Source organism: Miniopterus natalensis, chromosome 11, assembly GCF_054644295.1.
Source record: "Miniopterus natalensis isolate mMinNat1 chromosome 11, mMinNat1.hap1, whole genome shotgun sequence".
NCBI lineage: Eukaryota > Metazoa > Chordata > Mammalia > Chiroptera > Miniopteridae > Miniopterus > Miniopterus natalensis.
In genome coordinates, this window is record NC_142091.1 from 72,070,157 (window position 1) to 72,083,703 (window position 13,547).

At 49.4% G+C, this 13,547-nt stretch overlaps 1 protein-coding gene across 1 annotated transcript; it reads right to left on the reverse strand.

Annotated features, from left to right (window-relative positions):
* Positions 1–137: 137 nt before the first annotated feature.
* On the reverse strand, positions 138–7,194 carry LOC107539779 (phospholipase A and acyltransferase 3-like). Its single transcript, XM_087822301.1, has 4 exons — positions 7,102–7,194; positions 6,133–6,241; positions 2,810–3,078; positions 138–251 (listed from the first exon to the last, which is right to left on the reverse strand). Exons 1-4 carry the CDS (start codon positions 7,192–7,194, stop codon positions 138–140), a joined length of 585 nt encoding a protein of 194 aa, XP_087678427.1.
* Positions 7,195–13,547: the final 6,353 nt, after the last annotated feature.

Here is a 13,547-nt window from a genome sequence, read left to right on the forward strand (position 1 = left end):
GTGCTTTTATTTAGTTCCATGAAAATCAGCTGAAATGATTATAAAACAGAGTGAAATCAATAAACCAAACCCCACACCTGCTGGCTAACGAAGTTTTCTCCGTACTAACTGCTTGCCGCTAGGATGATTCCTTGGTCTTACTGCTTTTCCTGCTTGCCTCTGTCCAGCAGCGATCCAATGAGGCCTGCGATGACCAGGCCCACCCCTATGATGCCTGCTGAAATGCCTACTGCCACCACCGCATCTGTGACCTGCAGCAGAAGAGAAGGGGCGTCACCCTCAACATCCGGGGCCAACCACAGATACATGCACCAAGAATCTTCAGTCGGGAACCACCCATCTGGCCCTTCTCGTCTTCGAGGGAACCACAGAAGGAACAATTGTTGGCAGGGATGGGGGTCCCAAGAGGGCAGGCCACCCAGGAAAGCAGAGAGGTGTCCGGTGGGGAAAGATAAGTAGAAGACGGAGCTGTGGTGTGAGGGAAACAATAGCCCTCTATAGGTCCTTAAGGTATAGTAAGGCCACAGGAGGTGGCCATGCAAAGGACAGACGGGCAGAGCCCGGACATTCTAGGTCAAGGCTGGCCGACTGGGAGCCCCGAAGCAAGCGTGGAGTCAGGGAAACCACCCCTGTGAACTCTCACTACCTAGGGCTTCAGGCCGGGATGGATCTGGGTGGCCCAGGAGCTCAGCCCACCTCCAGACACAGAGTAGGCACTCATGATTGACCCACTGTACAAACGTCAGGACTGCATAGTGCTTTACGGAGTAAGGTCACCAGGTTCCTGCGCTGATAGCAGAAGGGTTCTGGACAAAGGCCCAGGGCTGCCTGACGTCCTAGCAAGTATGCTCAAGCCCTCCACACCCAGAAGAAAAAATACTTGAAACAGAGACCAAATGGCAGATTTCTCTAGAATATCATAACCTGGAGCCACGTGAGAGGCTGGGGAAAAGAAAAAAAGCGCACTGTGTACTTCATGCAGAAACACTCGGAAACTTTCTAGAACTTTCCACATCAGAGATAAACAACAGGGATGTTAAAGTGGTGAAAAGTGGTGGAGCAAATCAGCTCCATTCTGATTTGCACAGAGGTGACTGGGTGTTTTAAAGGGTGCGTAAGGGACTCGGACAAGCTGGGGCTCAGGAGAGTCCACGAAATGAGAAATTGCAAAGGGTTGGTCAGCGCCAGTTGTTGGCCAGCTGGATGAGATGGAAGCCAGTCGCCCACCCTCACACAGGAGTGGAGGCAGAGGCCCGGCCTTCCTGAGGACTGCATTTCTTTTTTTCTTTTTTCAAAAAAGAATAGTTTACTGATTTTTAGAGAGAAAGGAAGAGAAGAGGAAGAGAGAGAAAAACACTGATGAGAGGGTACATTGATCAGCTGCCTCTTGCACGCCCCACAGCAGGGATAGAACCCAAAACCCGGGCACATGCCTTTGACCAGGAATCAAACCCGCAGCCTCCTGGTGCACAGGACGATGCTTAGCCAACTGAGTGACACCAGCCAGAGGTCCCAGGTCCTTGAAAGAGACACTCTTGAGTTGCAGGAGATGCATATACATCTCATGGGGCAGAGCAAGGCTTCACAATTACATGCCCTTTTCAGTAAATGCTCTAAGAAAGGGAGGTCAGGGCCTATCTCAGAGATGGGCTGGAACAAACGGTCAATTCTCCTGGCAGCGTTGAGCTTTTTCAGGCAGGCATTTCAGGGGGCCTGGGTCATCCTGGGGACACGACCTCCAGACAGAAGCCCTGCTAGAGTTTGGTGTCTCCTAGTGCAGAAGTCTGCATGGATTCGTTCTGTGCCAGGAGCTCTGGCATTCTCACCAGCCCACTCTCTTACAGAGAGATGCAGGGAGTCTGTGTAGACACAGAGTCAGAAAAGGAAGGAGCAAGAGGGAGACAGACAGGAAAGGCCACAAGTTACCTGCTGCGGAAGGAGGTAAGAGAGAAACTGTGCAGGGGAGTAGACCTCGTCCCAGTCCCTGGAAGGCACAGCAGAGGGCCAACCACTCCTGAAAAGTTGGGGTCTCCCAGACTGGCTCTCCGGGTTTCAGCACAGATGCACAATAAGGCAGCCCCCCTCCCCCAGCCCGCCACGCCTCCCAACCTCAGCGCAAAGCAGTGAGACCCCACCAGCACGGCGACTGCCAGGCACCACAGAGCAGGTCCCAGTAGGACCCAGAACCACCTGGGCGCCATCCAGAGGGTGTGGTTCCCCTGGCCCACCTTCCCTTTCACCATAGCCCTTCTCCTCCTCACAAAAGAGGAGCCTAATCCTTGACCACCCGGAACCTCCAGGCCTGGCCTGAGTGTAAGCACTTGGGAAAGCCAGGGAGGGCGGGGAATGCACTGCTCCCACAGACAGGCCTTCCGGGAGGAAAGCATGACCCCAACCCACCTCCACGAGCTCCCTCCACAGCCACCTACTGTGGCAGATTGGAATTCCCATGAGAAGTTGCCATGGAAACATGCTTTAACATATTTATTCAAGTTGCAGCTTTTTTTCTCTAAAAGAAATTGAGTCTGCTTTGGCTAATTGGTTTGACAGTAATGCCTGGCGGCCTGATTATTTAAATTACAGGGCAGACATCTTTCATTCACTGAATGAGCTAAACGAGCAACTCCAAGGACATGAAGAAAATAGATATGTATGCAATGTACCTTCCAGGGCAGGGATTGTGTCCCTGCTATTTTGTCTAGTTCATGTCTCTGCCTCCACCTCAGCCAGGCCCACATGGTTGTCCAGCCACTGTCAGCTGAATGAATGGTCTGGCTCCCGGGGACAGGGACACAGGCTGAGGACGCACCTGGTCACTGCGGGAGACTCCATAGCGCAGCTCGTTCACGAAGTGCTCACAGTTGTCGCTCGTCAGCTTATAGACCATCTCCTGCCCCACCAGCTCCTCTGCCCGCCGGACGATTTTGCTGGGCGGCAGCGGCGCATACTTCTTGTCGTGTTTGTTATTGACTTGGTACTTGTCCTTCCCGGCCACAGAACAGAGCAGCTCCTTCTTCACTATGGCCTTGTCAGCGAGGGCGGACATGATGCTGGCCGCACCAGCTCCTGCGATTTCACCTGTGGTTCACAAAGGACACAGAGCGATGGTCCTGGGCAGGCCCCTGGGGGCAAGCAGGCTGCCCCACTGCCCTTGGCACCATCATTAAGGATGAGCTATGGAAGAGCCTGGCCATCCTGCATGGCTTCAAACTCAAAAACAGGGCAGACCCAAGCTTGGGTGACTTTGGAGAAGTCACAGGATGTCCCTGGGCTCTGACCTTCTTATTTCTAAAGCAAAGGATGTGAATTCTTCTAAAGGACTGTCTGAGTTCAGATGTTCCTGAAAGATTCAGGATGGGGCAGAGTGGTGCAGGGCAAAGACACCCAGGTCTTAGTCCCAGCTTCTCCTCACTAGCTGGTAGCCTAGACACTGTCACTGCTCCTCCCTGAGCCAGAGCAGGGGAACTCAGCAGGCTAGGGTGACATTTTTTAAATAGTAGGAAAGGAAGCTACTGAGCAAGAGGAGGCCTGACCTGCAAACCCAACCCCTCCACCCCCCACCCCACCGCGTGGCCTCAAGCAAGTCCTTTCTCTATTCCCAGGGCTTTTATCATTTGCAAATGGAAGGGACTGGGTTAGGTGGTGACTACACTCTCCCAGCTGACTTCTCTGATTTGCCTCTAAAGGGGACCTCAGCCTCCTGCCTCACCCAGCTTCTCCTCCTGGAGAAGCTGGGATAAAGCAAAGTGATTGCCTCTGGAGCCCTCAGGGAGGGGCCAATGGACCTGTTGGATGAAGCTGGGCTCACAGAAAGCCTGTTGGTATAACATCAATCTCTGAACAGCCAATACATCTAATGACCAGCTTCTAAATTCATTCCTTTGTGTGAGCGTGTGTATGTGTGTATGTATTTACACTTTAGTTCACCAGTTCTTATTTCCTTTGTAAAAGGGTATTTCACCCTGGCTGGTGTGGCTCAGTTGGTTGGAGCATCATCCTATACACAGAAGAGTGGCAGGTTGATTCCAGGTCAGGGCATATACGGAGGTTGTGGGTTCAATCCCAGTTCGAGGTGCATGTGAGATGCAACCAATCGATGTTTCTTTCACATTAATGTTTCTCTCTCTCAAATAAATTTTAAAAAATAAAAATAAGCCTGGCTGAGCGTGGCTCAGTGGTTGAGCATTGACTTAGGATCCAGGAGATCACGGTTCAATTCCCAGTCAGGGTACATGCCTGGGTTGTGGGCTCGATCCCCAGTCGGGGGCCTGCAAGAGGCAGCTGATCAATGACTCGTCATTGATGTTTCTATCTCTCTCTCTCCCTTCCTCTCTCTGAAATCAATACAGATATATTTAAAATAAATAAGTAAAAATAAACAAAAGGGCATTTTACAAAATGTCTCTGCCCCAGCTCTCTCCCACTGCATGAGGAAGGATGGGGGCAGAGAGACCAACTACAGGGAAAAACCAGAAGGGACAGCACCCAGCTTGGCCTGGGCTGCAGATCCCAAAGAGAAGGAGAGGTAGAGGAAACAAGATTAATACAGCTATAAAAATATGTCACCGAGAATTTGCTCTTTTTCATGAGGAATACACATTATCTACCCTCCAACCCTGAGTATCTCCTTCTTGGCTTCTCAGTTTTCTTTTTCTGCCCCTTAGTCGTCCTATCTTTCTCTACCCCCACACACATACCTCTCTCTTCTTCAGTGTCCCCAAATCCCCCCATCTTTCCCCTCTCCCCCCATCCCTGCCCTCAGCTTCCCCATCTGCCATGAGTTTCTTCTTTTCCCCAGTAGAGGGCGCCCTCTCTAAATTGCTGTGAGCTACTTAGACATTCTGGCAATTTACCATAGGATGCCTAGATGTTCACCCAAAAAAATGAAAATTTATGTTCACACGTACAAAGCAAACTTGTATGGGAATATTTATAGTGACTCTAATAATTTCTGTCAAAAATTAAGAACCACCCAAATGTCCTTCAGCTGGTGAATAAACAAAGGGTGGCCCATCTGTACAATGGGATGCCCAGCAATAAAAAGGAGCCACGTGCTATCATGTGCTACAATGTAAGTGAACCTCAAATGCGTTATGCCAAGTTAGAGAAACTAGACAGACAGGCAACATTCCATATGATTCCATTTACATCACATGCTGGAAAAGGCAAAACTATATGGACAGAAAAAAGATCAGGTTGCCAGGAGCTGAGGGTGTGGGGGCTGGGGCTGCAGGGGTTGACAACAAAGGGGCATAGAGGAACTTAGGGGGAGGGAAGTCTTCTACATCTGTATTATGCAGATGGTTACATGATTATATGCATTTGTCAAAACTCATAGAACTGTATCTAAAATGAGTATATCTTACTATTAAAAACTATTCCTCAATAAGCCTAATTTTTAAAGCCTGTATTTGGAAAACATTTATATATGCATATACACATATGTGTATACACACACCTGCTGTCCAGATGCTTCTAATGGTTGCATAGTTTGCCATTAAACACAGGTGTCTATTTTATTTGGCCAACTCCATGCTGTTGAGTGGTTTCCAAGGTTTTGGCATTTTCTTTAACACCATGATGCTCTGGAAGGGAAGGGAGGCTGGCTCAGCACCCACCAGGGCCCCCCGCACCAGTGCTCTCCCGCAGTCCTTCATTTCATCCCTGCACAACCAGGAGCAGGGGGAATTTCATCTGCTTTACAGAGGGTGCAGCTGTAAAGGGTGAAGCTGCAACTCAGGGGGTGAAGTCACAAGTCGGTAAGCAGAGGCCCCAGGATTCCAAACAGGTTCTGCCTAGTTGGGAGGCCCACACTCCTTCCATTGCCCTGTGCAGCCAGCTGTGAACTGTTTCCTACTCATTTGCCCCTCTAGAACATCGAGTACACAAGAAGGGGTGCTTCCCTAGGACAGTGGGGTGGGTGCACCTGAACCCCACTCTCTCCTGCAATAAAGGTCAACAGTCTCTCCACAAACTTGCTGCTAAGGAAGGATACCTACCAGGGAGTATCATTCAGCCAATGGCCACTGAGTGCCCACTATGCCGGGTACTGAGGTGAGAGCAAGCACACAAGTGTGCAACTGTTCGCACTCCCCCTCGTCTCTTGCACTTACACAGAGAACCCATCCTTACTTGGAGGAGCCAGATGGACCACGTAGCCGTTTCCCACATAGAGGGCCCAGTGAGCGTAGCCAAAGCGGAAAATCTCAATCAGGTCCCCAGGTCTTGGGTTGACCTGTGGCTGAAAAAAAAGACACAGGCTGAGGTTAGTCCTGGCAGGGAACAGTCTAGAACCTGACCTGTAAGGAGCCCCAGCCCAGCCTGCAGACTCCCTCTGATCATCTCCTTCAGGAAATGGAAGAGGGAGCTCTCCTCACACAGGTGGAAAGTCCCTCTTTCACTGGGGCTGCTGGGCTGGAAATGAGCTCTTCAGGAGACAAAGAAGAGATGGACAGGGTGTCCGGAGGGCAGTGTGGGCAGCTGTGCAGCATGGGGGTGTGGCAGAGAGGTGTGCACTAGTGGGTGTGAGCACATTTTATGCACGGGGCATATTTGTGTCAGCGAGTGAGTATATGGTTCCCAGGAAGTCTAAAATGCCTTGTGCCAGGCCTGAGGGATTCTGTGAGTTGTAGAGCTCCAACTAGCACAGCCCAGGCATGGTGCTCACCATGACCTACGTTTGATATCCATCACTCCTTTGACTAAGAACTATCATTACCCCACTTGACAGATGAGAAGACTGAGTCTGGGGAAGGTTAGGTAACTTTACAAAGATCCTCACCTTGTGAGAACAGCAAGATTGAAACCTAGGTCTGCATGTTTCCAAAGTTTCACCCCTTACAATCCCAGAGCATCCCAAGCAGGCTGAAGTCTGGGCTCTAGGCCAAGACCAGCTGGGTAACAGGGTGTGATTGGAGTAGGTGGCAGGGCAGCACCCTTCTGGAGTTTGCTTGAGCAAGAAGTATGTTGCCCTGATCACACTAGGAATGTGAGATAAGCCCTTATCACAGAAGTTCTATTTTAGGATCACTCTGAGGTCAGCCACTCCTCTCCTCCCCTGACTCAGTGGAGCCAGGTCACATGGGGCCGGACTACCCTGACCAGGGTGGGTGGGCTGCTGCTGGGTGCAGTGAGGATGGCTGCCAACTGCAAGTCTGCTGGGGAGAAAAGCTTCTGACTACAGGAGTCAAGCATCAACCTAACCGAAAATGGAACAACTTGAGCATCAAAAAGATGCTCCATGAATAATGTTATCAATGTGTTCATAATATTTAATGCATTAGTTACCTTTGGAGGATGCAAAAGAATCACTGTATTATTTCAAAAATTGGTAAATAAAGGAAGAGATTTAAGCATTTACAAAATGAATTATACTCAGGGAACCAAATTAAGAATGACAACAAAACCCAAAGCCACAAAACAACACTTAAAAGGTGGCTGTGCTTATGTATTCAAATGAGTAGAAATACCTGGCAGGACACACACCAAGCCCTACAGAGGAAGGACCAATTGTGATCTGTGACAGGGAGGTGGTTCAAGGGAACTTTAGCCTTAATGTTAACAGTTTTGTTTCCACACTGGTTTGGGGGGGAGGGTTGTGTTTAACAAGGAAAATGTGTTTGCATATTTCTTATGGAATTAAAGAAATCAATTTTTATTTTAATGTAAAGGTTTTGGAATCAGACTCACCCAGGTTCAAATCCCCTCTCTGTCTCTTGGGTAAGTCACTTTACCAGAGTTCAGTGCTCTCATCTGTCAAGTCACAGGGTTGTTGCAAAGATTAAATAAAAGCCTTTTGCATGGTGTTGAGATGCAGTGAGCATTCAGGAAATGTGACTGTTACGGAGCCAGAAAGAAGCAGCAACATATGGAAGGGGAAGAGCAGGATGGAGAGAAAAGTAGAGGGAAAAAAGATAAGCTGTTTGGAGATGAGGGGTGGCCATGAGCACCTTCCTGGCAGCCCCTACCTCGGCCCCACGCCGCTGTGAACCATTTTCATGGTCCCTCCCTTCCCGGCTCATTTCACCCACCCAGAACAGTGTGACTGAGGAGGTGGGACTGGGCAGAGCCCACCATTCCTGCCCCCTCAGGAAGGCCCTGGGGAGCCCTCCCACCCCCTGTCCATGTCCCCCCCCCACCCCCTGTCCATTCCCCACCTCCCACCTCCCACCCCCAGATAGCAGACCCTCAGGCCTCAGCAGGCACACCCAGGTGCCAGAGCTGCAGACCAACAAGAAACCCACACAATCACCACTAACAGGGTTACGGTGTTTTAAAATAAAAGTTTTCTGGGGACTTACCAAAGCCATTCTTCTGTGCCGATGGTCTCTGTGTGTTGCTGCCTCTGTGCCCAGCCTTTTGTAATTTTCAGTTTCGTTTTCTTCCAGCAGGGAGTGGCTCAGCAGCTGAGCTTTGTCCTAGGTTCCAGGGGATGGATTGGTTCCATTCCTGGCCAGGGCACATGCGCAGGTGGTGGGCTCCATCCCCAGTCGGGGGCCTGCAGGAGGCAGCCGATCAGTGACAACTCTCTCATCGTTGATGTTTCTCTCTCTCCCCGTCTCCCTTCCTCTCTCTGAAATCAATAAAGATGTATTAAAAAAGTTTTGTTTTCCCACTGGCCCTGCCCAGAACACAATGCCTGTATATAAAGCCCCAAATCACGTGACCTGCTCCTCGGTAAGACATTTGTCCAGGTGACCTGAGAGGTCATCATTCAGTAGGAGGAGGTTCGTGCTCTTTACATTTAGATTTGGTATGCATTACCAAATAATAAAAATATTAAGTAAAATTTAAGAAATAAAAATGCTAATCAAAGGTCCCATAAAATCTGCTCCTTGTTCAAAGCAGGGTCAAGGTACAGGCCGGGTAGACTACGAGGCCTGGACATCTGCCAGAGTAATCAAGGTGGAGATGTAGATTCCCGAGGGTTGGGTGGCGGCCGAGCTCGGCGCCCAGGCCGGAAGTCACCAAGTCTCAGGGCGGCCAGAAGAGCAAAGACGAGCAGAGTCCAGTGGGGGTGGGATGGAGACACAGAAGCCAAAGTAGAAGAGTCTGCAGAAGGGGGAAGGAGCTCCAAGGAGACCCCAAAACGGGGGCTGACCATGACCAGAACACACCGACATCTCCAGCAACCTCAAAGCCGACGGAAGAGACAGGACGCGCCATCAGGGGCGCGCTCCCCACGCCTGCCCACCGACCAGGAGCGCGCCGAGACCGCCCCTCCCGCCACGGCCCAGCTCAGAAACGCGCTCCAGGCCCAACGGAGACCCAGCCCGACCGCGCGCGCGGGGCCTCCCGAGGCGGCAGCGCGCCGCCCGGCCCACGGCCCGTGAGACTCCTTGGGCGTCGCCACTCCGGCCCCCCGCGGCTCCCTGCGGGCCCTCTCCGGCCCCCTCCAGCTTCCTCCGGCGCCAGCAGCACCCGCTGGGGGGTCTCCCACCCTCCATTTTGGAGGGAGATCGTGGGGTTGACTTGGCTAACTCCCTCCTGCCCCATTGGCCAGAGCCCTTGGGGCCCGCCCCCTCTTGACGCTAGACACCTTCTGAGTAGCTGGCCTCGAGTCAGGTGATCTCAGTTTGTCCAATCAGTGCCATTCCCTTGGGACATCCCAGCCCTGTGGGGCCGGCGCAGTGACGGGCTCAACGGCGCTGGTAGAGCGGGAAGGAAGGGCACTGCCCCATTCTGGCTCTTGTGGCTTTTTACCTCATCCAGCCTGTTCAGAAGATCGGACCCAAGAGCCACCTGGAAAGAGTCCTCCAGGCTGGTGGGCTGGGGATTCTGTGTCTCCGAAAGGCTGGGCGGGAAAGGGCCTAAGTGGTCCCAGCGGGGCACAGGGTGGGGCAGGGAAAGCCGCACACCCGGCCTGCTGGCAGGCTAGGACCATGGCCGGGAGTATGGACGTCTTTGGTCTTATGTGTGCACATGTATGCGATTTTCAATTATGCGAAGAGCTATAAGAGGTAGGATAAGCCTCCATACTCCCCACCCCTAGCACCCAGCCATAGAGGCAACCTTATCAGTTTCTTGGTATCCTCCTAGGAATGTCAGAGACTACATATACTTTTTAAATATATATATATTTATTGATTTCAGAGAGAGGAAGGGAGAGAGAGAGAGACATCAATGATGAGTGTCATTGGTCGACTGCCTGCTGCACGCCCCCTACTGGGGATCCAGCCCACAACCCCGCATGTGCCCTGACCGGGAATCAAACCCGATCTCCTGGATCCGAGGTCAATGCTCAACCGCTGAGCAACGCCTGGCCCGGCTACATATACTTTTTAATGATTTTTGTTAAATCTCATATCTATGTAGAAGAATATTCATAAGTGTGAGGTGTAAGAAATAATTATAATGGTGCCAGGTGGGTACTGGAAATATTGGGGGAACACTTTGTAAAGTATATGATTATCTGACCACTATGTTGTACACCTGAAACTAATACAAAATAATATTGGCGGTAAACTGTAACTGAAGAATAAAATTTAAAGTTCTTTTCTTTATCGGGCCCTGGGCAGTGGCTAACACAGGCTCAAAAAGTGTTTGCTGCCCGGCCGGGCGTGGCTCTGCGGTTGAGCATCGACCTAGGATCCAGGCGATCAGGGTTCGATTCCCGGTCAGGGCACATGCCCAGGTTGAGGGCTCGATCAATGGCTCTGTCATCATTGATGTTTCTATCTCTCTCTCCCTCTCCTTTCCTCTCTCTGAAATCAATAAAGATATATTTAAAAAAAAAAAAAGTGTTTGCTGGCCCTACCCGGTTTGGCATCGGCCCTCTGACTGAAGGGTCCGGGGTTCAATTTGGCCAAGGGCACAAACCTCGGTTGCAGGCTTGATCCCTGGCCCTGGTCAGCAGGGCGCATGTAGGAGGCAACCAATCGATGTGTCTCTCACATCGATGTTTCTCTCTCTCTCTCCCTTCTACTCTCTCTGAAAAGCAATGGAAAAAATATCCTCAGGTGAGGATTTAAAAAAAAATTTTGTCAGCATGGTAGTGATAGCATGGGATATTTTTTCACATTTCTATATTTAATGGACATTTGTACTTACTCCCATGAATGACCTATCAATATATTTGTCCACATCTCTTGGGTTGTCTTTTTTCTTATCAGTTCTTTATATATTCTGAATAGTAATCTTTTGTCAGTTTTTGTGCTACAAATATCTTCTCCCAGTGTTGGTCTTTTACTTTATGGTGTGTTTTGATAAACAGATAAATAGATGTTCTTATTTGATGTAATCAAATTTATCTTTTTGTGCTTTACTTTTTTTTAACCTGTGTGTGTGCGCGCACACGCTTATAAACTATGGCAAGATCATAGAGATGTTCTCCTGTATTTCCTTCTAACAATTTTGTATTTTTGCCTGTGATGCCAACTTGCCTGGGCTAAGGGATGCTCAGCTGGCTGGTAAATTATTTCTGGGTATGTCTCTGAGAGCTTTCCAGAAGAAATTAGCATTTGAATTAGTAGACTGAGTAAAGAAGATGCCTCATCTGTGTGGGCCAGCATCACCCAATCCACTGAGGGTCCAAACAGAACAAAAAGGTCGGAGAAAGGACCAACACTCTCTCCTTGAGCTGGGCTGTCCATCTACTCCTGCCCTTGGACATCATAGTTCCTGTTTCTCAAGCCTTTGAACTCCAGAGCTTACACCAACTGTTACCAGGAAACCCCGGTGGGGCTCAGGCTGCCTGTCGCTGTATGCGATTAATGGAGACAGGGTTGAATCATACTGAGAAGGCCGCCAACCAAGAAGACGGAGCATTCGAGCATCCAAAACCTGTCTTAAGGAGTGGCCTGAGAGATAGGGTTACATGGGGGCAAACTGAGGCTGGGAATGGGATGCAGCTACATGCAGTCCTGGAAGTTACTCTTGATTTTGGTCGCCTGTCGATGTCTTGATAAGGAGACATCTTGACTCATTGTTAGGTCGGCCTGGCCATGCATCTTGGTCTCAAAAAGGAGGTATCTTAACCCACTGTCCACAGCTGCGCCACCTCCTTAATTGCTTCATTCCGGGATCAAGGGGAGTGCAGGGTGCAAAGGCCCAGGAGAAAGAAGCTTAAGGGAAAAAAACTTAAATCCCTGCTCACATAAGTATATGTGTTCTACAATTTTATAAGTTATAATTATATTTCAGATTAATTCAGGTGCTCAATCTTTGGACATTATAAGTGCCCCTATCACCACGGCCTTCACCACCTTATTTTCGGTCCTTTAATTGTACCATTGGCTTTCCTGGTTCGTTACTTGCAGGTGGTGGATTGTAAGGCTTCTCAGCCTCCATAACGATGTGAGTCAGTTCCTATAATAAATCTCATTCCTGCATCTGTATCTGTCCTTTTTCTGGTCCTTTTTCTCTGGAGAACCCTAATACATTGCCCTTTGCATTTGTTAAAAAACAAAATTTGAAGGTCTACTTGGCTTTATTAAGCAATTTATGAATTGTGCAACATCTCACCTAGCAAGTACAAGGGCACTCTGAGGGGTTATACAAAATGGAAGGTCTTTTATAGGTAGAAGGATGGGGCAAGAGAGCTGTTAACAAAAGAAAAGGAAGGATTATTTTTAGACTAGGACCTCCGGTTTGGGGGGAAGACAGGGAACTGCAAGGTTTTTTGTCATGCAAATTGCCTCTTCTTTCTATGGAGGCGGAGAGCTAAATTCCAGATTGGTTGATTAAGATTCAGTTTCCCAAAGAGGTTGAGACGACAATGAAATCAAGTATTAAATCTAGGTTTGGTATCCTGGGCTTTTAGCACAGTGATGCCATTTTGGGTCTCTAGTTTTCACTGTACAGTGTGGCAACGTAAGAACCATCCAAACGTGTAAGAATTCTTATGAGTTTATTTGAGCCAAACCAATGACAATTGCTGGGAAGCAAAAATCTCAACAGATTGGAAAAAATGCTCCAGAAAATGGCAGTTTTACCACTTATTTTATACATCAGAATCAAAGGGGAAGTCGTAAAGGGTTACATGAAATCCACTGGTGACAGATCATGGAGGAGGGAGAAAGCAAAGGGGGGATGAATCTCTGGAATTGGGTAAAAAGTAAAACAAGCACATGCTTCCTTTGCACAGGCAGGTATAGGACAGTTGACAGCTGACAGTTAACAACAAAGGGGATCTGTGGTCTCTGCTCAGGTGTGGTGGTTGTGCTTGGAGGGCTTGGAGCGGGGAGAAAACTACTCTGATATTCCAAAGGTATGTTGTCAAGTATGTTATCATAGATGCAAAAGAAGACAACAGGCTCAGTTAAGGCAAAGATCGACCTTTGTTAGGGAAAGTTACCGCCCTAGGACATGACTACCTGCCATGAACCACTTTCAGTTGGGAATTTTTAATTTCAGACCATCCCAAGTGGTTACGTTAGGCCTCCGAGTGTGTCAGGCCACGCAGGCCTTCCCTGAGCTCGTGAGGTTTAGTACGTGGCGCTTTTTCATCCACACCCAGCCCATACTCAGACTTTCCCAATTATCCTAACTCGCTTTTATAGTTTTCTTTACATGTAGTTGTTGTCGCCAACATCTTTTTCGACCCAGGG

What these genes read in the sequence shown, in the direction of transcription:
- LOC107539779 (XM_087822301.1), bottom strand. Translation starts at nt 7,194, where the DNA reads ATGCTTGACTCCTGTAGTCAGAAGCTTTTCTCCCCAGCAGACTTGCAG. An exon ending in GCAGCAGCCCACCCACCCTG is followed by an intron (nt 6,242 to 7,101) that starts GTCAGGGTAGTC and finishes CTTTTTTTTCAG; the next exon opens with CCACAGGTCAACCCAAGACC. An exon ending in GAGTCTCCCGCAGTGACCAG is followed by an intron (nt 252 to 2,809) that starts GTGCGTCCTCAG and finishes CTTCTGCTGCAG; the next exon opens with GTCACAGATGCGGTGGTGGC.